General features: G+C 58.1%; 1 protein-coding gene across 1 annotated transcript; it reads right to left on the bottom strand.

The window, feature by feature from the left end:
• Nucleotides 1-538: 538 nt before the first annotated feature.
• GDPD2 (glycerophosphodiester phosphodiesterase domain containing 2) lies at nucleotides 539-16107 on the bottom strand. The gene is made up of 15 exons (XM_032797444.2): nucleotides 15726-16107; nucleotides 14071-14174; nucleotides 13728-13821; nucleotides 10855-10914; nucleotides 9683-9781; nucleotides 9088-9181; nucleotides 8117-8262; nucleotides 7246-7328; nucleotides 5529-5679; nucleotides 4687-4902; nucleotides 3293-3444; nucleotides 2908-3055; nucleotides 2661-2743; nucleotides 2047-2075; nucleotides 539-1567 (listed from the first exon to the last, which is right to left on the bottom strand). Exons 1-15 carry the CDS (start codon nucleotides 15957-15959, stop codon nucleotides 1515-1517), a joined length of 1746 nt encoding a protein of 581 aa, XP_032653335.1. The 5' UTR covers nucleotides 15960-16107; the 3' UTR covers nucleotides 539-1514.
• Nucleotides 16108-23211: the final 7104 nt, after the last annotated feature.

The raw sequence follows: 23211 nt of genomic DNA, 5'->3' as shown, positions 1-23211 counted from the left end.
TGGGCACTCTGTCCCTGCTGAGCACACTGCTCAGGGCTGCCACTAGTGACTTGACACAACCCAGGCAGCACTTGACCAGCCACCATAAACTAATCCTTCCAGCTCGCTGCAGCTTCCAGCTCTTACAGATGGGGAAAGTAGAGCACAGAGCAGGATGGGAGTAGCCCAGGCCCCCAGCAGGCCCAGTGAAGAGCTGGGATTTCGCTATTCACGCTCTCAGTGCGGTGAGGCCCTCACCTCAGAGCTGTTGCTTGACACCGACCTCACTAGTATACGCAGGGATTCCTCATCTACAGCGCTCCTGCTGGGCCAGGGGCTTTCCAGACAGACCAGAGACATGGCCTACCCCCGAAGAGCTGATGGATGTCAGCTCCTAGAGCCAGGGGTCCCTTTGGGGGAGTTTAGAATCAGCCAGACATGCTAGTCATTCAGTTTTTTAAATCCAATTGGGTCAGTTTATTAACATACATAATTAAGAACAAGTAAAATAGACACATGCTGCTGAGACCCCTGCAGCAAAGAGAGGCTGCACTGCTTCATGCCCCAGCACACCCCCTGACCCCAGCACCAGCAGGATAGCTTCACACGCAGTCCAGAGATGGTGCTTCGGGGGCCTTCACCCAGCACCTGTGTTCTGTATGGACAGACAGCCCCCCACACGATCCCCTCCAGCCAAAGCCAAACCCCATCTCTTCCACTAGATGAGCAGAGTTGGGGTCCCATGGCTCTGGGCCTATGGTTACATCCCGCACACATGCCTAGCGGTCAGTGTCAAAGCCTCAAGGAGGATAATGGGCTTTCTCTGCTCAGTGAGGGACCCTTTGTTTCCATCCTGCTGCACTAGAATGCCCACGCTGCAGCCCAGCTGCCTGGGCCTATGATGCGCTCCTGCCACTTTCCCCAGACACAGCTCAAAGCAATCTAGTCCTAGGCTCCCCTATGGCACAAGGCCAGGAGTGCTTTAAACCTGGCTCCCTGTAAACGAAAACCTTCAGGCTCCCCTCCCACCTCTAGCAGCCTCTCTGCAGCCACGCTTCAGGAGCTAGGAAAAGCCAGTTCACAGCAGCAGCAGCTGCACCAGTCCCTGCTGTGGTACAAGTGCCCCCTGCACAGCAGGTTACAACAAAGGAGAATCCCAGCTGGTCGAGTGAGGAGCCTCTAGACAGTATCTGTTCCCACAGCCCCAGGAGGCTGCAAGGCCAAGATCTGTGTCCAACCCCAGCTCTGCCCCCATGGAGAGGTGAACACACGCTTGTCTACTGTAGGACACAGACCCATCACCCAGGGGGTTTCTGCACAGGCCCCTGATCTGCAGGGGAGATGTGCCCATAGGGGCAGGATAAACCCAGCCCCAGCCCTCTGCAGGACAGGGCAGAGACTGAGGGTTTGTGGAAAGGGCCCTGCAGAGGAAAGGGCATTCAAGGCTGGCAGGAGCAAGTCTGGGCACTTCCTGCTAAACACCACCTGTGCCCCGCTCAAACCCCTCCACCACCAGGCACAGCAGGGGCTGGGCGTCATTCCTGCATGAGGCTGTTGATCTTCGTTAGCAGCACATCTGTCTTGGACCCTGGGGAACCAAATGGGAGAAAGGGTCATTCTAGGAGCCTCTGCCCTCCCCATAGCTGCCCCATCCCAGCAACAACCGTGGGGTGGGAGGCAGCTGCTGCTGCAGGAGGCGCTGCCTGGCCCCCCCTGATCTCAGGGAGTTGCACTTGCTAGGGAAGCAGGCAGGCAGGATGGGAGCTCCCTTGGCGGGGCTCCCTCCCCCTTTTCCCCACAGGGCTGGGGGTGTGTGTGTGTGGGTCCCTCTCTGTCAGGGGAGTTAGGCTCTGGGCCCAGGCTGTCCTGCTGGCAGAGCCCCCTGAAAGCTCCCCAGCCTGGGGTGGGGAGAGCCCCTGGGAGCTAAGCTCTGGCAAGGGCCTGGCCCTGCAGGTGAGCAGAGAGACAGTGATCGGAGAGGAAGAGGGAGGGGAAGACCAGAAGCAAGAGGGCGTGGTGAGGAGAGGGACTTAAAAGGGGAGTGGGGCAGGGAGCAGGGGCCATTACCTGCTGGTTCTTTTCTCCTGGAGCATTTCCTGGAAAGCAAACAGGATTGAAATTCACTCAGGAGAGCGAGTCAGCATTCAGGCCCTGCCACAGGGAGATCAGCCCACTTCCAGGACCACTCCCCCAGGGCTCTGCCCCATCACTTGGCCACCCTGGTTTGAACTTGGAGTTGGTAGAGGCCTTTCTGCCATGGCTGGAATGGGACTGGAGCTCCTGCAAACCATAACGAGCCATGGAGGGTCCCAGGGGAATGGAGTCACTTGAGTCCCCTTGGAGGGCTCCCATACCAGGCCCACCTTGCTCAGCTTATAGGTGGGGCCAATTAGCTGTGACCAAGTCCCACAACAGTGGGATGGAGCAGCTCAGGGACAGGCTCACAGCAGAGGCCAGGGAGGAAAGCTCCCCCTAAGCCCACTGTGTCCCAGGTTAGCACAGTGCAAGGTGGAAGAAGTGGGTTCCCAGCACTGCTGAGCAGCTCCCCCAGAGCCAGAGGGTGGATGGGTGACCGCAGCAGCACCTGGCCAGGCAGACCCCACAGCTCACCCAGAGGGAAGCAGACGTGGGGCCTCCTATGCCATGGACAGCTACGGGAGCCCAGAAGAGGCTGAACTTACTGCAGCAGGAGGAAGGCCGAGAGGATCAGGAGGAAGGAGACGCAGTCGGTCACAATCCAGACCATCAGGTAGGTGCTGTGGGGCTGCAAGGCAACAAGACAGGACGAGTAGCTCAATGGGGACCCTGGCAGAACAGGCCCTGGCAGCTCCCCCTGACCCTTTTGCTGGGATGTGGCAGTGCTGATGGGCCAGGCGGGCTCAGGGCATGCAGGCCTCTGCCAGTGCCACCCAGGGTAGGTTCACTTACGAGCAGCCAGAGGGGACGCTTCATCTCCTTCAGCACCTGGCAGGCGTTGGTGGTGACGGAGCCAGCCCCTGCGCACCACAGCACGGAAAAGAGCCAGGGCTCATTGACCACGTACAGATTGACGGAGATGTTGTCCTGGCGATACCGGCTGCGGAGGGGGAAGGAGCCTCATCAGTGTGACACAGGCCAGCAGGACCTGGGAAATTTTGGCCCCCCACCAAGCGCTCCCCGTGCTCAGGGGTGAGACCTGTGTGTTCGGGTTTGAGCCCTACTGCCAGCTGTGGCACAGGGTGTGTACGTGGCCACAGTGGGGGCTAGACTCGCCTCTGCAGGGCTGAGGAGGTGCCATTGCTCTGTGCTCCACACCCCGACAAGGGGCTCTCACCCAATTTGCTCTGTGCTGACGTCCTGGTACGGCAGGTTCACTCGCAGCGGAGACTCTGTTTCATTCCAGCTGCTCTTCAGACCGTAGATTTGCTGAAATCCTGGTGCCTGCTGTCTGACCTGCTCCCTGAACCCGTCGGGCAGCCAGAGAATCTGGGGGTGGGGGAAAAAATCAGGTCTGGTGTGAGCTGGGAGACCAGGGGTCACTCGCTGTGCTCTGGGACTCGGGCTGCAGGGCCAGCCACACACATATGCACATCCAAGTGGAAGCTGTTACCCAGCCCCCTCTCTGTGCGCCCATCCGGGGCTTGGCCCCAGCAGAGTACCCATCAGGCTACCTGCCATGGGAGTCTCCTCCAGCAGGTCTGGGAGTGACAGACCTGGATGAGGCATGATGGGGGCCAGCTAGGACCAGCCAAGATGTGCTCTGGACTTCAGGCTGACTCAGAGCCCCTGCACCCAGCGAATCCTGGACACAGGTCCTGATACTAGGGCTGCAGCACCCCCTGGCTTGGCGTGCTTTCCCTCATATGCAAGGTTTACAGTTTGGTTCAATGGCTCTCAGCCCCCCCACTGCACACATTGTTCCAGTGCCCTGGTCATGGGCAGAGGGCACCCACTGGGCAGAGAGCCCATAGGCCCCTTACTCCAGGGCATGTTGTGTCTGCAAAGTAAACACTAAACAGAGTGTTGTATGAATAATTCCTCCCCTAACTGGTGAGCAGGAGCAGGAAGGGGCAGCGAAGCCAGATGCCAGGCTGGTCTCGGCAGGGCCATGTACATCCAGTGCCCAGGGCTGGGGCTAGGGGTGGAGGGAATGAGTGAGGCTGTAGCGTCAGGCAGCCATGGAGCTGCAGGGTGTGGTAGCAGCAGGGGTACGAAGGTGGCAGCTTGTTAGTTGATTTTCCTGCTTCCTCACCAGCTTGGCTCACTGCCACAGCTCTCCTGAGTCCCTGTTTACGCATGGGGGAGGGGCACTTGAGCAGGGAGTTCCCAGTAGGTTTACACCTCTTCCTGCATATTAACCATACTACAAAGCACCCCAGGCCACTAGGAACTGGCACAGGGCAGCAGCTCAGCTGGCAGCCTATCATGGACCTGCAATAGGCGAGGACCCGCCCAGGCATCGCATGTGTGACGTGTGAGGTGTTGTGCCACAGAGGGCCCGTGCTGGGGCACTCAGGGATCATGGCAAGGGCAGATGCTGAGCACACTCAGGGAGACTTTAGACTAGAGCACAGATGGGTTTGATCTGCCCCATAAGGAGAGGAGCTCACTGCTGGTGGAGAGCAGGTTCAGGGACCCCTGTGGGAGGACATCTGGCCCTGATACTCAGCTATTCCCTACTCCAGCTGCCCATCAGGCCTCAGACTCCAGGGGCAGCACCAGGCTCACCAGCTGCGGCGGGATGCCCGACCGGAGGATGGTCTCTACAGTGACATTAATGAAGCTCTGGTAGTCTGTGTGGTTCTCGGGCCGGAGGTCAAACATGATGGAGATGTTGTGCTGCTTGGCCTCCTGCAGCACCTGCTGCAGGGATGGGATCTTCTGTGCCTGCACCTGGACTCGTGCCTCGCTGGAGAGGCCCTGTGCCGAGCGGAATGGATTCCTCTGAAAGGGACAGGCCAGAGTCAGCAGCTACCCTGTGTGGGGGGCAGTGCTCACAGCTGGCCCCAGGGCCCTGGCCTCCCACACTACCCCTTTAACACTATCTCCTAGCTCTCCCTCGCACCCACATTACCCCCCAGTGCTCACTGCCCCTCACTAGTATGGCAGAGCAGCTGCTCAGACCCCAGAGCAAGGGCACAGAGGGAGAACAGGTCATCCTGCCACCTGCACGAGACCAGAGCAGCTCAGCAGTTAGGTGTGAACCAAAGCGTCACTGAGTAGGCAGGCACCGAGCCCAGCCAAACAGCACAGCCAGGGAACGGCTCACCCCATCCTGCTGCTCAAGGAACCTGATCCCTCCCAGCCAGCCTTCCCCATGCCTCTGGACAGTCATAGCAGCTCCCAGCTCTGGAAGGTAGCCCCCACCCCCACCCCACAGAGGGAGGCACTATAGTCTGCAGAGGCAAAACTCTCCAGGGCCTGGGAACCCCGGGAGGGCTCTGAGCAGCTGCCCCCAGGGCTCTGCCAAGAGCAGCCTGGATCAGTGCAGCAGGGCAGAGCCCTCTGCAGGGCAGCGCAGGGCCAGGACATGCAGCAGCCCTACCACACCCCAAAGAGGGGGGCCTGACCTCCAGGAACCAGCTGCCGGCGTCGAGTTGCTGGAGATCAGTCCAGTTGAAGGCTGTGCCGTTCATGGTGGCCTGGGCAGGGAACACCTCTCGCACATTGGTGGTCCGGGTGAGCGTCTCATCGTGCATGAGGAAGGGGATCCCATCAGCACTGGCAAGGGGCAGGGGGTGGGGTAGTTAGGATCATGCCCAATGCAGCATCATGGGTTGTTCACACCCCCACCCACCCCCAACCTGAGCAACCTGGCACCTCTGCCAGGGATCAGCCTAGCAGCCCCCCCCCCCCCGCCCCCGCCATGCCATGTCCCAATACATGGGCCATAGGCGAGTCCCCTCCCAAATGCCTGCATTTGGGACTGACCCCTCATGGGGCAGAGAGCCAGAGACAGACATAGCCAGAGTCAGTGCTGGGTGCTGCAGGGTGACACATGGTCCTGCAACGGGAGCAGCTGGTCACTCATCAACCCTTCCCCAGGTCCCACCCTCACTCCATTCACAGGCCAGCAGGACCGGATTTACCATGGCACCAATGGCGCCAGCCCAAGCTCAAAAGGGGCCCGTAACACACTTCCCCCAAGCAGCAGCAGGGATCCAGCCTGGGAGCTGAGACCCCATGGGGCCCTAGAGAGCCGGCCCTGGCGCAGGGAAGGAACTACATAATAGGATAATAGGAGCCTGTATAAGAAAAAGACCTAAAAATTGTGACTGTCCCTATAAAATCAGGACATCTGGTCATCCTAAGTAGAAGCTAGCACCCTCAGAGGACTTCCCCAGACTGGATTAGGGATACTGGTGTGACCTCGCCTGGCAGCCCCCAGAGAAGGAACTGGATGGAAGGAATGAACAGTGCATCTCTCTATCTGAAGCCTAGCAAGGGAGGTATGTGGACCCCACTAGGAGACATTAAAATGAAAAGAAGGGGAGGCTCTACTGAACCTGGGCAGCTTTAGATGCAGTACCAGGCACGTAGAAGGATTTCCCTTGCTGAGCCATGGAAACAGAAATTGACTTTTCCTTTCCAGATTTAGCTAATATTTAGCACCTGCCTTCCAGATTTCAACACCTCAAAATTCAGGAGTGCTTAAGCTCAATTTGGGGAGCTGTTATTTCATTTATACCAAATCAAATATACTGATCCACTGTAACATGCTGTAGGAAAAAGTAGAATAAAATTGAGCAACAAATGCTGGGGTCTTCCCAGTGCTAACTAGGACTGGAATTGCTATTTTCAGTAGCCATTCCTTTTTAAAGTTTTGTTTCTTTAAAAGGAAGCACCAGACCAGAAGTCTTATGAAAATGCAGCTAACGGAAAGGATCCGAAAAACACAATGAAATTTTCACACTAGTGAACAAGGACTACATGGGGGCCCACAAATATGTTTGGTCCCGGGGCCCACAAAAGGTTAATCCGGCCCTGCAGGCCAGGGAGGGAAGCCCCATGTCTCTCCCCAAGAAATGAGGACCGAGCAGGGTAGGGCACAAGGCCAGAGCACCAGGCAGCTGGGCTGGGCTCAGCTTCCACTGGGGAGATGGGTGAGGGGTTGGGAGAGGAGGGACTCTCACAAAGCCCAGGCTGGGGCCTGAAGACACCTCCCCTAGCATGGAGCTGTCCCCCTTCATCCCAGAGGGGGCAGCGAGCAGAAGCCTGGGGCTCAGGGAGCTGGGGCAGCTGAGCCGAGCACACGTTCCCGTTGGAGACCCCGGGGTGTTGCTTTACCTCACCATGACATCGGTCTCAAACACATGCACGTCACAGTCCACTGACTTCTGGAATGACATCAGGGTGTTCTCTGGAGCCAGCTAGACAAGGAAGAGATGGCACATGCAAACCAAGCTGGGGAGGGACAGGGGTGCAACACATCAGGTGTTTGCCCCACTGTGCTGAGTCCTGGGTTCGAATGTTGTGGACTCGAACATGCAGCGACTTTGCTGGACTCGATCGAAGACAGTGGTGAGATTTCAGGAAGTAGCTGAACCCCCAGATCTGCCTAGGAGAGACGCAGGGCTGGGACAGCGGGAGGCTGCAGGGCAAGATTGAGGGGCATAGGCAGAAGTCGGGGAGGAGGGCAGTGCTGGCAAGTAGAGGGACTGCAGGTTGGGATTGAGGGGGTATTGCAGGGGGCAGGAGCCCAGGGCTGGGGTTAAGTTCTACCCAGAAGAAACATCTCAATTAGCTCCTGGCCCCATGTGAGACCTCAATCCTGAGGGCTGCCTCAACCCCTCCCAACCATGCCCCACACCCTGTCCAGCCTGGCTACCCACAGGGCAGGCTGCAAGGACTCCCCTCCCCGCGCTGGACTGTGGAGACTGGAGACGGCTCTCTGGGGGTTACCTACTTCTTGTGTCGGAGGTGTGAGCAGGGGACGCTGCTTTCTGGGATGCAGGGCAGGGGCACGCCCCCCCCGGCACACACACACCAGCCACCTGCGCTCAGGGCTGTAACCTGTCCCTCACTGGCGGGCGCAGCTCCTGCCTGCTCCCAAGCACACTTGTGGGCAGCTGGTGCTTCCCAGGCCGAGCAGGGAGGGCTCATGCCCACTGTAGGCAGGAGGGAGATGGGCAGCTGTCCTTGGGCACAGGTTACTCACCATGGGGGCCCCGCGGTGCCCGGACAGTGCTGGTTTGGGGGGCAGCTGGTTGTCCTCCATGAGGCAGGGCGAGGAGATCATCAGGGGAGCCAGGTACAGCGCAGTTGTCAAACCAAAATACACCAGCAGGAGCAGCACCTTGGGGGCTGCAGACAGACGGACACGGCCGATCTCGGTCAGGGACAGCCTCACCGCAGGCACTTGGAGGTGGGGAGGGATTAGCCAGGGCTGCTCCCCCTGCAGTGTGTTGGGGGGGCTCCCCACCCCTGCCCGAGAATAGGGACCAACAGGTCCCCCCTTTGCCCCCTGCAGACCCGCCCTTAGCCAGGGGCTCCGAGGTGCCTCTGGCCACCATGCACTGTGCCAAGCCGCCTGCTTAGGCATGGCCAGCCCCAGCCCAGAGAGGCTCTGGGCACCAAACAGCGGTGCACAGCTGGGCCTGCACAGACCCTTCCCGCCATGGCGCTGCCCACATAGCCCCTGCCTAGATGGTTGCTAGCATTTGGGGCTCCCGACTGTCACACCACAGCCGCCCCAGCCCTGCAGAGCTCCCAGTATAAAAAGGACTGAGCCATGGAGGTGCTGGCTAGGAAGCGTGTGCATGTACTAGAGGGGAGGGGAACCCCCTGCCATGTGTCCTAGACCCTGCATGGCTGAGAACAAAGGGAGAGCTGCCTCCCAGCCTAGGCTTTCAGGGCAAATGCTGGCACTATCCCATCCTCAGGTGACGCAGTGCAGGGACAGGTCTGGGGTCCTGTTGGGACAGTGTTTATGGCCCATCTCTGGGTGCAGCCCTGGGGAGCAGGCACCACAGGTCAGTAGGGCTATGGCATCAGGGCAGCTGCATGCTAGGGGCAGGATGCAGACAGGCCTTTGCTCAGCACAGAGGGGAGACGTGGGAGGGCAAAGTGACCCAAAAGCCGAGTCCCCCTGGCTCCATCCCTGCTCATCACCCCGGGGCCCAGGAATACCTGCATGGCGAGTATGATAGAAGCAGTCGGCCACGGGCCAGGCAAGGAGAGTCACGCCTGCCACGGCTCCAATGTGCAGGAAGGGGCCTGTTGCCTGTGGGGCAGACACACCAGCCCCACTCAGTGCCCAGCTATAAACCCCAGTTCCATGCTCCCATCAGACACATCAACCCTGAGCCCTGGGCTCCCAGCAGCCCACCCCGTGCATCAGGCTTCCCTGCAGCTGCCAGGAACAGCCGGTTCCCCATCGCTGGGTTTGAGGTCATCACACCAAGAGAAGTGAATGGAGGAGGGACAGGTTCTGGGAGGCGGTTGAGCCAGGCAGCTTTGCCTCAGGGCTCTGGGAGTGGCTATTTATTCTCATTGGAGCCATGCAGTACCTGGCGCTCAGTGTGAGCCCCTGGAGGGCCCTAGCTGGAGCAACACAGGGCCCGTTGTCGGGGGGAGCTGCAGGAGACAGACAGGCCTGTCAGGAGAATCAGCCAAACCTCACCAGGGCTGGGGCTAACCACAGGGTGGCAAGGCCAGGGGATCCCCTCCCCCTTGCCATAGGGAGTGCCTTTGGGCCACGGAAGGGCTCTGCCTCTGCTCTCACCTGCAGAGAGATGTGCGCGCTCTGCCACTGCTCAGCCCACTTCACATCGAGTGCGACGAAGCCTGCGGCCACGACCAAGGCAGTGAGGATCAGCAGGCACTGAGGGGGCAGGGCATAGGGCAGTTAGCACCAGGTGCATCTTTGACACCACAGAGCAGCCAGGGACCCTGCCGGGGCCTACTGCCCCTGGGCAGGGTGAGCCAACCCCTGCAGCTGGGATCCCTGCTCCTGCCATCACCCTACATATGCTGGGCCCCTCCCCCCTTGGAGCCCAGCTGCCCTGGGTTAAACGCTGAGCTCGACTCCCTGTGGCAAAGGGGGAATGTTCTGTAATATTATTGTGAATATGATTTGTGCCTCAGTTTCCCCTATTTCATATTGTTACCCAGTGCGAGAGGGGTTGGAGGCAGGATGATTTGCTCTCAGAGCAGGCTGAAAGACAGCAGGATGAATATCACCTGGTTGTTTGACCCGGGATGCCTCAGTGGAAAAAGACTGACTGAGGCCGACCCCGCATCAGTGGGGAGTCGGAGAAGATGACAGCGAACCCTGTCTCTGGGACATGGATGTCTAGTGACCCAGGGAGAGGATTTCCCCACCTCTCCACGCCATCCCCCAGCTCAGGGGCAAAAGGCCTGGTGAGACAAGAGCTGGGGCCTGGAAGGAGTTGGGGCTGGGCTAGCTGGGATGGGATGGGTTTTAGCCCTCAACTCTGCACTGACCTCGGGCCTGCTCATGTGTTCCAGCTGGCCCCACTCGGAGTGTCACTAAGAATCCTGGCTGAGTGTGTTGGCCCCCGCAGCAGGTCCCAGTCTCTCCCAGGAGTCTGTCTCAACGGCACTGGCTGACCAGACCTCACAGTGTGAAGCAGGAGGGCTGGAGCCACAGGGGTTGGGCCTAAGGGGCCAGTGAAGCCTCATGGCTCACCCTAGAGGAAAAGTGAGATCTCTGGTGGGGGGGTCTGGTCCACTGCAGGGGGCCTCCCAGGGCTGACCAGGCCCAGTGCTGTCCCCCAGAGCAGCTATCGCCCCCCCCGAGAGGAGAAACAAACCCTGTCTCTATGGATGTGGAGGCGCTGGGGGCTGGGGCAGGGCTTGGATGCTTGGTTGGGGGAGGCGATGGATGGTGCAGGATGCACTGAGTGTCAGGGGCAGGAGCCAGCTGGCCCTTACCTTGTGCAGACAATGCAGCTTCAAGGGCTGGCCACAGAGCTGCAGGCACAGAGCGAGAACCTGCAAGAGGAACAAGGGAGATGCTGGAGCTGGAATACATGGAGACCTGGAGAAGGGTTGGAATTTGGGGGGAGCATGAGCTGTTAGAGGAGGGATAAAGGAGAGATAAGACAGAACTGGGATAGGGGGGAAATCAAATCAGTATCTGACATGTCTGTATACTAATGTGAGAAGTATGGGGAATAAGCAGGAAGAACTCGAAATGCTAGTTGTGTTTATTTACTATGGCATAGCTGGCACCACAGAGACTTGGTAGGATAATACAGCACTAGAAATATTGGTATAGACGGGTACAACTTGCTCAGGAAGGACAGGCACAGAAAAAAGGGAGGAAGTGCTAAAAATGTACACACTTGGCCTGAGGTTGTGATGGAAATAGGAGACAGACTTGATGAAAATCTCCAGGCAAGGATAAAAAACAAGGGTGATGTCATGGTAGGGGTCGGCTACAGACCACCTAATCAGGAAGAAGAGGTGGATGAGGCTTTTTTTAAACAACTAACAAAATCATCCAAAGCTCACGACTTGGTGGTGATGGGGGACTTCAACTACCCAGACATCTGTTGGGAAAACAACACAGCAGGGCACAGATTATCCAACAACTTTTTATTTCAGAAGTGGAGAAAGCTACTGGGGGGAGGCTGTTCTAGATTTGATTTTGAGAAATAGGGAGGAACTGGTTGAGAATTTGAAAGTGATCATGAAATGGTGGAGTTCATGATTCTAAGGAACGGTAGAGGGAGAACAGCACAATAAAGACAATGGATTTCAAGAAGGTGACTTTAGCAAACTCAGGGAGTTGGTAGGTAAGATTCCAAGGAAGCAAGTCAAACTAGCTGGAGACACAAAGGGTAACAAGAAAACATTCTACAGATACATTAGAAGCAAGAGGAAGAGCAAGGACAGGGCAGGCCAGTTACTCAACGAGGGGGCGAGGAGGGAAATAACAGAAAGTGTGGAAGTGGCAGAGGTGCTTAATGACGACCTTGTTTCGGTTTTCACCAAGCAGGTTGGTGACGACTGGACAGCTAATGTAGTGAATGAGTTAGGATCAGAGGCTAAAATAGGAAAACAAGTTAAAAATTACAAGTTAGATGTCTTCAAGTCACCAGGGCCTGATGAAATGCACTCTAGAATACTCAAGGAGTTGACTGAGGAGATATTGGAGCCATTAGCAATGATCTTTAAAAATTCAAAGAGGGAGAGATTCCAGATGACTGGAAAAGAGCAAAGGAGAACCTGGGGAATTACAGACCTGTCAGTTTAACCTCTGAACCCGGAAGATAATGGAGCAAATAAATAAGAATCAATTTGCAAACACTTAGAAGATAAGGTGATAAGTTACAGTCAGCGTGGATTTGTCAAGAATAAATTGTGTCAAACCAACCTGATAACTTTTTTTGACAAGGTAACAAGCCTTGTGGATGGAGGAAGCAGTAGATGTGGTATAGCTTGACTTTAGTAAGGCTTTTGATACTATCTCGCATGACTGTCTCAAACAAAACTAGAGAAATAGAGCCTAGATGGAGCTACTAGAAGGTGGGTGCAGAACTGGTTGGAAAATCATTCCCAGACAGTAGTTATTAGTGGTTCACAGTCATGCTGGAAGGGCATAATGAGTGGGGACCCACAGGGATCAGTTCTGGGTTCTGTTCTGTTCAATAGCTTCATAAATGATTTAGATAATGGCATACAGAGTACACTTGTAAAGTTTGTGGACGATACCAAGCTGGGAGGGGTTGCAAGTGCTTTGCAAGATTAGGATTAAAATTCAAAAATGATCTGGACAAACTGGAGAAATGGTCTGAAGTAAATAGGATGAAATTCAGTAAGGACAAATGGGAAGGAACAGTCAGTTGCACACATACACAATGGGAAATGACTGCCTAGGAAGGACCACTGCGGAAAGAGATCTGGGGGTCAGAGTGGACCACAAGCTAAATGAGTCAACAGTGTAAAGCTGCTGCAAAAAAAAGCAAACATCATTCTGGGCTGTATTAGCAGGAGTATTGTCAGCAAGACAAGCAGTAATTCTTCTGCTGTACTTCGCGCTGATTAGGCCTCAACTGGAGTATTGTGTCCAGTTCTGGGCGCTACATTTTTTCAGAAATAATGTGGACAAATTGGAGAAAGTCTAGAGAAGAGCAACACAAATGATTAAAGGTCTAGAAAACGTGAGCTATGAGGGAAGATTGAAAAAAACTGGGTTGGTTTAGTCTGGAGAAGAGAAGACTGAGAGGGGATGTGATAGCAGTTTTCAAGTACATAAAAGGTTGTTACAAGGAGGAGGGAGGTAAATTGCTCTTATCCTTTGAGGACAGGACAAGAAGTAAGGGGCTTAAATTGCAGCAAGGGCAGTTTAGGTTGGACATTAGGAAAATCTTCCTGTCAGGGTGGTTAAGCACTGAAATAAATTGCCTAGGGAGGTTGTGGAATCTCCATCTCTGGAGATTTAAGAGCAAGTTAGACAAACACCTGTCAGGGATGGTCTAGGTAATCCTTGGTCCTGCCATGAGTGCAGGGGACTAGGCTAGATGACCTCTTGAGGTCCCTTCCACTCCTCTGATTCTAGGATAACCTCTCCGGCTTCCTGCAAGGACAGCTTCTGAGCCCCCGCCCAGCAGCCCTCCTGGAACACTTTGATCTCAGAGAGCAGGGCCCTGCTCAGACTGCCAGGGCCCCAGCCCCCGGGCCAATTGGGTTGTTCAGAAGCTTCCAAAGCGCAGAGGACCTGAGCAAGTTCAGCACAGCAGATCTGGAGCAGTGTCTCCAGCAGGCAGGATGCAGTGAGGGCCCCAGAGAGCAGGACCTACCAGCAGCAGGGCCGAATATGTGACCAGCAGCACCGTGACTCCGAGCAGGGGCAGGGACCAGTCTACCCACAACTGCGTCTGTCTGAAGAAGAACCTGCCAAGCAGAGGGGACAGTCAGACGAGGCTGAGTGCTGGGGGCACGAGGGGCAGGCACAGACTGGGGACAGGAGGTGCTATGCGTTGGGTGGAGAGGCGCTGGACACTGGGGATGGAGAAGGGAGGTGCCATGTGCTGGGTGGAGAGGAAGACGGTGGGGGTTGGGGCAGGGAGGCGCGGAAGGGAGATGCCAGGCGCTGGGGGAGGGAGAAGAGACAGACGGTGGGGGGCACGGAGGGGTACTCACTCATTGAAGTTGTGGAAGTCATTGAGAATGATGAGGGCATGGTAGAGCCATACGAGTGCGAAGAGGCAGACGCAGAAGAGGAAGAAGAACCAGCTACAGTCGCACTGAAAACCAAAGAGGCCACGTAAGAGACTGCAGGGCTCCTACCAGCCATGCCCTGGCCCTTCCAGCACAGCTATCAGCCACCCGGGCATGCAGAGTGTCTGCAAGAAAGCCCAGGGCAGCCTGACCCCATGCCTGTCTGCCAGGGTGTCAGCTGTCGTGTGCCAGAGGCCATCACAGCTGCTTCCCTGGCTCTGTGCTCTGCCCTCCCTGTTCCCACGCACAGCGGGAAGAGGCACCAGGACCTCCCCCAAGCCCAGAAAGAGGATGGTGATCACCACCCGGGGGATGCCATGCTTTACCCATCTCGGGAACAAGCCGGAGCAGGACGAGATGGAGCCACGGCCCCGAATGGAGCAGGCACAGACGCAGGAGTCCCATAAGAATCAGTGGGGGTTCAAACAACTTAGTGTTGGAATAGTCCTTACAGCAGGGGCCAGGACTCTTGGGTTCTATTCTCAGCCCCTCCCCGACTCACTGTGTGACCTTGGGCCAGTCTTTCCCCTCCCTGTGGCCTCAGTGCCCTGTGCAATGGAAGAAGGGCCAGGACTCAAGTAAGTTTTTTACATTCATAACTGATGCCCCTGGCCTCCCCAGGGCTCGCCGCTCAGAAGCGGCCCGGCCCAGTACAAATTGTGCAGCTGCCAGGTATGTTACACTCTGGGTGGAAGCAGAGAGCCTCCGGTGCTGTTACTAGGTACATGTGGGCGTGCTGGCAGCCCAGATGCCCTAGCCAAGCAGCTTAAGCAGGGACTGACCCAGAGAAGGTGTCCTCTGGGCTCAGGCCAGCCCCGTGTGCTCCGGCCAGCTCCATGTGCTCCATGCCCAGGGAGATGCTGGTGCCAAGCAGGGCACATTTCTAATCAGGGTTTACTCTCAAATTCCTAATAAGATGGGACAAGCTGCTACTCAGCCCCACCCATGGGAGCTAGAGGCCTCAAAGGCTCCCAGCGCCCCCGCCCCCCCCACGAGCCTGCAAAGCCCCTGGGATCCCCCAACAGCCCCAGGCCCCCTGCACTGCAGAGCCCCTGGGATCTCCCCGCCCCCAGGACTGCAGGGCCTTGGGGACCCTGGCACACGCAGGAGGCTGTGGGCTGTCTGCAGTGCAGGGTGGGTGCAGGAGCCCAGCAGGGCTGGGAGCAAGTCTGACATCACCACTGCTCCCAGGAAATGCAGCCATGCTGGAGGAGCCTTGACCCCCAGCCCCCAGCGCATGGGATGGGCCATGCACCCCCGGCCCAGCATCTGGCGATTCTCCCAGCCCTGGCAGGCTCCGTGCCTTGAGCAGAGGGGAATGTCTGAGCGCCCCCCTCGGGGCAGTGCACCTGCTGCCCTGCACCCCACTGAGAGCTGCCTGCAGGCGTGAGGACAGGTGTGCTTGCTGCCTGGGCCATGAGGGCCTGCCCAGCCCCCGCCCCACACCTGCCACACTGCAGTGGCTAGGGAGATGCAGTCCCCCCGCACCATGAGCAGGAGGCTGAGGCTCTCCCCGTGTGGCATGGTGGGAGGGGCAGGCCAAGGGCCCAACCTCAGCTCTGCTCCCTCCCGCTCACCTTGGTGGTTCTCAGGCCTTTCCTCTTGTTCTTGGCCCAGCGGCAGCTGTACAGGCCGAGCAGGCAGGTGGCACAGCTACGGCAGCAGCTGGGGCTCTTCGCCATGTGGCAGGTCTGTGTTCCCAGCACTGCACTGGGGGGGGTCAGGACTGCTGCAGGGGAAGAGAGCACATGGGAGGGTGGGACCGGGCAGCCTGGCGCTTGGGGGCCTGCATGGCCCCAGTGACTGGGCATCGCTGCGGGGCTCAGCCAGCCAGTTGCCCCAGGTGCATGGCAGAGACGCAGAGGACGGGCGCCAGGCCAAAAGGCAAGCAGGAACGTACCCAGTGCAGCCTAACCAGCTCAGCAGGCTGCCCCTCCCGCCCCCCACGCTCAGCAAGCCCAAGCCAGCTGCACCGCATGGAGCCGTGCCCACTCCATGCCCAGGGGGAGCGGAGAGCTTTATGCGTCAGCCGCGATAGGAGGATCTCATGGGGAGCGAGAGGAAGGCCGAAGCACCCCTGCCTGGGCCCAGGCTGGATCTTCCTGAGGAAGACTGAACCTCCCCGCCTCCACCCCTGCAGAGTCGTGTGCTCAGTGCGCTCTCAGGGCACATGCCCCGTGCACAAATGCCCTGGCCCTCGGACACGCTAAGGCCCCTGCCATTCTCCTCAGCTCTCCCACAACAGCCACAGCTCCCTGCATGTCACCGGGCGGCTCTGGCAGCCATCCCGCACGCTCACCAACCCCCGCCACCCAAGGGGGGACACTCACAGCGGCCCCATCTGCAGTCCCAATGTCCCACTTCCCAGCCAGAGGCTGCTTTCCCAGCTGCCCTGAGCACCGGGGCAGGCCTGCCTGGGATCGCTGCCTTGGCGGTTCATTCCACGCAAGTGAAGGGAGCTGGGATCCCCTCAGGCCCCAATGCCTGCTCTTCCTTCCTCAGCTCTGCAGGGCACTGGGAGCCAGCTGGATATAGCCATGTACCACCCGGCTGCCAGGGTGCCCCATGGACTCGCCGGGCTCCCTGCACCAGGAGGTGGGTGCTGCAGGCGCCTGGGCTCAGGGACAGCGGCAGGGAAGCTGTGGGGCTGTGCTGGGCCAAGCCCCTGCTGCCCACCCCTTTGTTAATGAAAGACAGGAATGGGGTAGGGTGGCGAGGGAGCCTGGGGGGCTGGCGAGCAGCTGGAGCCATAGGAAGGAGGATCCCCAGAGGCACAGCTCCCATGCAGCGCCATGCCCCAGGGCAGGGGGAAATTGCCCCTGTCCTGCACTAGGAGGATTGCTCTGGCCACGAGGCAGGGGAGGGGAGGTTGCTGGTGGGAGCGCACAGCCTGAGCCATAGGGCACAGTGCTGGTCTCAGGGTGAGAGGCCCTCCCCAACCCATCAGCGCTGGCCAGCGTTTGCCGTGGGAGCTGGAATCCTGCTGCACAGCCGGAGGAAACAGTCAGGGTGCTGGCTTGCTGCACAGAGCTAACCCACCGGCAGGACCTGTGCTCAGAGCGTCTCCCCAGCCTTTCAGGCATTCCCGCCTGGCCCCTCACAGCCCCCTCTGCAGGGCTACCCCCGTGTGCAGGAAGGAAAGTGAGGCACGGAGGCTTCAAGTGATTCACCACTGGTCACAGAGGGACTTGGGGCAGAGCTGGACTCTCATTCCTTCCCACTCTAACCTCTAGACCCCAGCCAGAGCAGAGACTAGAACCCAAGAGTCCTGACCCCATCCCCTGCCCAAGTGAGACAGACCCACTGGCCTCCAGTACGGCTCCTGCCAGCAGGCTGCTCCAGGAGCAGGGGCCGAGGACGCAGGCTGCTGTCACGTGCATTAGCCCAACAGGTACTCTGGCAGGTCAAGCTGGGAGGCTCAGGGCTAAGCAGAGAGGGACAGAGGGCTGGGGGGTCCCTACTTCTCACCCTGTCCCTGCTGCTGCTCTGCACCCTCAGTCCCCACAGCCAGGGCTCATTCAGCCAGCAGCAACCCAACAGCCAAGGGCAGACAAGGGATCTTGTGCCAGGTAGCCACAGCCCTGAGCAGCCTTGGCCTCGGCCAGTCCCAGGTGCCCTCCGGCCACTCAAGACCCAGTTCTGCAGGCTGCTGTATAGCCCAGAGCCCTGAAATGCCCGGCCGCAGGCTGACGTCTCCAAGACGCTGTCACAAGAGGTCACAACCAAGCAGACCCAGGGCAAGGGGCAGGAGCAGAGGTGGGGTGCAGCTCATCCCAGGAGTGGGGTGCATGGCAGAGCAGTGGGAGTGAGGGGGCTGCAGAGGCTGGCTGGGCCCTCGCTGAGGACACTCTCCCACCTTGTTAAATCCCAGCTGCTCTGGCTGGAGACCCCCCCAGGCTCCACTCTGGGCACAGCAGTGGGCTCCATGCAGCGATCTGGCCCAGAGCCACGCTGCCATGGACTTTGCAGCCTACAACTACCAAGCGCTGCTTCACACCGGGGCATTCTCGACACCATCAGTGGCTCGGCCCTTTCCCACAGGCCAAAGGGTAGTGAGCGCAGCTGGCTGCAGGGACACCAGGCCTGCCTGGCTGCAGTGTGCTCACTGGGGCAGTGCCCAACCCACCGACGCCAGGGAAGGGGGATCACATGAGCTACCACCCCTGCCCAGTGCCCCTGCATGAGGGCTCAGCAGAAGCGCTGCGCAGCCGGGGAGCTAGGCCCTGGTGTCAGGAATGCTCCGAGGGTTGTTAGCCAAGGTGGCATTTCTCTGTCCTCTGCAGCCCAGGCAGCAGCAGGAAAATGCTCTGAGCCCCCAGCCACTTTCATAGAGATCAGGGATCTCAGCTGTGCCCTCCACGCACTTCCCAGCACGGCCCGAAGGACGTGTTCCAGAGCATGGCAGAGTACACAGGAGTCCCTGTTCCGGCACCATGGCTCAGGAGCACACAGCGCACTGGGGGGTTAGTCACTGCCCAACGGGCCCCTCCTGGACACCCCAAACCCAGCTGGGATGCATCACCCTTGCTGTGCAGAGGCACCAGGATAAGAGCCCTGAATCCAAGTGGAGTCCCCGCAAGCTCCAGCAGCCAAGGGGCTGCTAGCACAGTCTCTGATTTGGCAGCATCCTGCTCACAGACATGCTGGAGCTGGGGGGTCTCACCATTGGAGCTGGCTGTACTGGGGCATGGTCCACGTGGCTGGCAGGGATGTGGGACTGGGGCCACATGCGGGTGGAGGGTGTGAAGCCCCAGGCATGTCACAGGGCTGGGCAGCCACATCCCCCGGCTGACACACTCCCTGGAGAGGATGCCAGGGGCTACGCATGATGCCAAGGACAGGCTGGATACATGTGCAGTCTGTGCTGCTCAGAGTCTCCCAGGAAGCCGTTACTGTGGGGGGCTCATACAGGCTGCTCCAGTCACCCCTCGTTTGGCCTGGGGCTGATGTCAGACACTGCCCACAGGTCCCCCCCACCTGTGCCTTGAGCTCCCTGCCCGGCTGGCACAGCACAGCTCTGGCACTCAGCCAGTGCTCTGCTGTCACCTGCCCACACTGAGTGAAGGTGGTGCTCACTCACCCCCAAACCATGCCCCAGCCCCAGTCCTGGTCCTCCCCTCTCCCTGGGAACCTACCCCCACCACAGGGGCAGCCCTTTCTTATTGCTCATCCCCCCCCCCCCCCGGACAGTGCACCCCCTCCTCTCGGCGTGGGGCAATACCTGCTCTGGCCTTCTCTCTCCCTGCTGGAGGTGGGGCCCGCTGGGGCTCAGGTCTGTCCCTCGTTCTCCCCGCTCCGGAGCCCTGGGATCCCTGCCTCCTCTCGCCTGCACCAAGGTGTGCAGCTCTCCCAGGCAGTGCCACCTCCAGGGCTGCTCCCAGCTGACTCACAGGCCGGGGCAAGCAGCCAGGCTGCCTGGGGGAGGAGGGGGAGGGGAAGCAGTGGTTTAGTTAGGACTCAAGCTTGAGGGGGCAGCAGGGCTGGGGAGAATGCCTTTGTCCCATCCCCAGGCCTGTCACTCTCTCCCAGGGCTGCCGGCCAAGGGGCCCCAGAGGGAGCGGGACAAGCCCCAGCACTCAGGAGTTTGCAGACAGCCCCCGCTCCTGCCAGATTAAGCTCCAGGGAGGGCCGAGGGAGGTGGCAGAGGCAGGCTCAGACTCATGGCTCTAGGCTGAGCCCCCTTCAGGAAACAGAGGCATCAGCTGGGGCTGCACTAGGCTCTTTACTTGCATCCCCCACCCCCTGGCTCAGTTCTGTGGAGGGGCAGGGGAGGGCAGCGGATGGACCAGCGCAGAGGCCAAGGCAACCCAGAAATGGCCCCCTCTGTCTGCACTAACGCTGCCATTCCATGGAGGGGCCTTGGCCAAGACTCAGTTTCTGTACTTCCTTTCTCCTCACTCCCTGGGACTGCCTCCCACCCAGGTGGGATCCGCTGACATGGCCATGCAGGGAGCCCATGGCTCACGCTGGTCCCTGGAGACAAGTGCTCAGCATAGGCACTCTGGTGCTGCTGGCCCTCAAGGCTCACACCAACAGTTGGCGCTTTTCGAAAAGCACCAGCACCTAGGGTCATGTGACTGCAGAAGAACACACCTTGGGTTTATAAAAATTGTTTCTAGCTCTTATGAAAAGAGGAGGAGAAGAAATGGAAATTGGGCCCTGCGTGCAGCCTAAAGGCTCAGAAACCTGGAGGCAAAGAACGAACCCAGCCGGGTTCCCCACAGCTCTGTCCCCAACCCCCCACCGTACAGAGCGAATGTGAATGGCTTCCCTCTGCTCTGGGGCTTTCACACCCACTTTGTGCAGATGTGAACGGCTGGGAGAGCCAGGCCAGGCCATGCTCTTGGGGAGGAACTAGTAGAAGGAGGGAAGGGAGTTCACCCATTAACTACAGACTGGTACTGGCCCTGCCAGGCAATGCACTGAACAACCGATGTCTCTTCAGGCCGCTGAGCAGCGGCTGTTACCACAGCCCCCCTGCAGCCTTGAGCAATCCTGGCGGCAGGTGCAGTTGCATTTACCAGACAGGTCAGGAATGGCTCTCCTAGGGCAGCTCAACTGTAGGGCTCCCTGCACTAGCAGCCCCAGGGAAGCAGCCTGTCCCCGTTGCATAGTGACAGGAAGTCACCTGTTTACACACACTGGGTTTTCAGGCTGGGAATCCAGGCGCTTCCAGGCCTGCACTGCTCTCTCCCACCATTGCCAGTCACTGTCCCTGTCTGCATGGATGCAGGCTCACCTCCATGCCCTTAGTGAACCCAGAAACCAGAGCTCACAAAAGCGGGTCACTTCTCATCAGATAGGTGCTAGTATCAGGGGGTAGCCGGGTTAGTCTGTATCCACAAAAACAATGAGGAGTCTGGTGGCACTGTCATAAGTAGATAGGTAAGGTAAGGGTTAATTTTCTTTTACTGTAAAGGGTTACAAAGGGAACCAAACACCTGACCAGAGGACCAATCAGGAAACCAGATTTTCAAAAGTAAGGGTGGGAACCTCTGGAGGTTTTTGGCTTTGTTCTGTGTCTTTTTGTTTTCCTCGGCTGTGAGTAAACAAGCTTTCCTCCTAACTCCATCTTCTTTCAAATATTCTACTATAAGTGTGAGTTACAAAGAACCAAGTAATCGGCGTGTGATGTGCTTGATTTGTATTTACATGGGTGTGATTTGCGGACTGGTTAATTGGGCTATTCTTTTAAATCAGACTGTTATTCCTATTTCTTATAAGCCAAGAGCCTGTTTGACATCTTAAGCAGTGATGATATTTTTCTGTATTTTCTTTTCTCTTTATATAAAAGTTTTTTTAAAACCCTGGTTGAGGTTTTTGGTTTTTCTCTGGTGAGGCTACAGGAAGGAGGGTGAAAATCTCTTTATGTTAGCTTTACTAGGTTTGAAGGCATCGCCTCAGGGGGAGGGTGATTTACCCTCTTTGTGTTTGCCTTCAAGGAGTTAAGTACTGCATCGCCCAGGTTCACCCAGGGAGGGAAGTGGGAGAGCAATAACGAGGAGACAAGGGGGAGGAACTTGTTTTCCTGTTTGAGATAGAGAGACCAGGGGTCTGGGTCTTGGGGTCTCCCAGGGAAAGTTGGGAGGCCATAGAGGGGGTCCCCAAGAAATTTGGGGAACCAGGCTGATAGTAGCCTCAATACTATCTGGTGGCAGCGAAATAAGATCAAGCTGGGTATAAGCTGGAGAGGTTCACAGTAAGCACCCAGATGTTGTATGCTAAGGTCCAGATTTGGGAAAAAGAGTTACCACGCACGGCACTCTGAAGACTAACTGATCGCCATATTTGGCACTGTCGGGTTAGCTGATCGCCATATTTGGAGTCGGAAGGATTTTCTCCAGGCGGATTGGCAGAAGTGCCCTGGAGGTTTTTCGCTTCCTCTGCAGCGTGGGGCATGGGTCGCTTGCTGGTGGATTCCCTGCAGCTGGAGGTCTTCAAATCTCAATTTTGAGGATTTCAATAACTCAGTCATGGGTTCGGGGTTGTTATAAATGTGTATGGGTAGGGTTCTGTGGCCTGCCTTGTGCAGGAGGTCAGACTAGATGATCATATTGGTCCCTTCTGACCTATGAGTCTATTTGGGCATAAGCTTTGTGGGTAAAAAAGCCACTTGTACAGATGCAGGCATTATAATACGGATACGACTCCCGTCTCTGCATGTGTGGGTATAGTAATGCCTGCAGCTGTACTTTTCACTCCAGGCATCTGTACAAGTGGGTTTTTGACTCCTCGCTGTTCATCTGAAGACAGCGAAGCAGCATGCCCAGACAAGCCAAGCCCTGGCGCTGGGTGGTGCTGCGGTGGTGTGCAGCCAGGTGTCCAGCCTACCCACCCAGAGCTACCCCTGCGGTTACAAAGGGAAGAGACTCAGCTGCGGGGACTTGTGAGCTGCAGCGACGCACTCCAGCCACGAGAGGGCGCGCGCCCAGCCCTCTTCAGCTCTATGGCTCTTTCCTGCTATAGGGATTGCTCTGGGGTTACTCTGCCCACGCCTCTTTTACTCTATGGTTTATTACATGAGGGCCCCTCCTAGGGCGTCAGAGCAACTGCCTGGCCATAAAACTCGGGCTGTTCAGGCGCCTGGGAGAAAGGCCTGGGGCTCGGTAACCCCGGGGAAGGCCGTTCTAGCGGCTCAGCCCGCTCCTCACGGAGCACTGGCGGCAGCCATCTTCCCTGAGGCCAGCCTGGCTTCAGCCCCCCAGGAGCGGCAGGAGATGGAGACCATTTTTACTAGGGGCAGCCTCTCACTGCCATGCGCAGAGCACCTGGCACTGGCAGCCATCTTGACTGAGGGCAGGCTGTAGCCTCAGTCCCCATGTCAGAGGGTGGCAGCGGCCATTTCCAATAAGGGCAAAGAGAGGATGGCGGCGGAACCGGGAGCCCGTGAGACGCAAAACCTCGCCGAGCCAGTATCGCGATAGTCACGATTCACAATGGCCCACGGCCTTCACACACTGCCTGAGAGCCGGGCTTCCCGCCGCCGCCAGGCCCAAGCTGCTCTGCCCGCGCCACACGCCCTCTTCTCGGCCAGGGCCCCGCCCCCTGCTGCCGCGCCCCCGC

The sequence above is a fragment of the Chelonoidis abingdonii genome, chromosome 8 (genome assembly GCF_003597395.2).
Source record: "Chelonoidis abingdonii isolate Lonesome George chromosome 8, CheloAbing_2.0, whole genome shotgun sequence".
Classification (NCBI taxonomy): Eukaryota; Metazoa; Chordata; order Testudines; family Testudinidae; genus Chelonoidis; species Chelonoidis abingdonii.
This window is presented reverse-complemented; position numbering and strand designations above follow the sequence as displayed.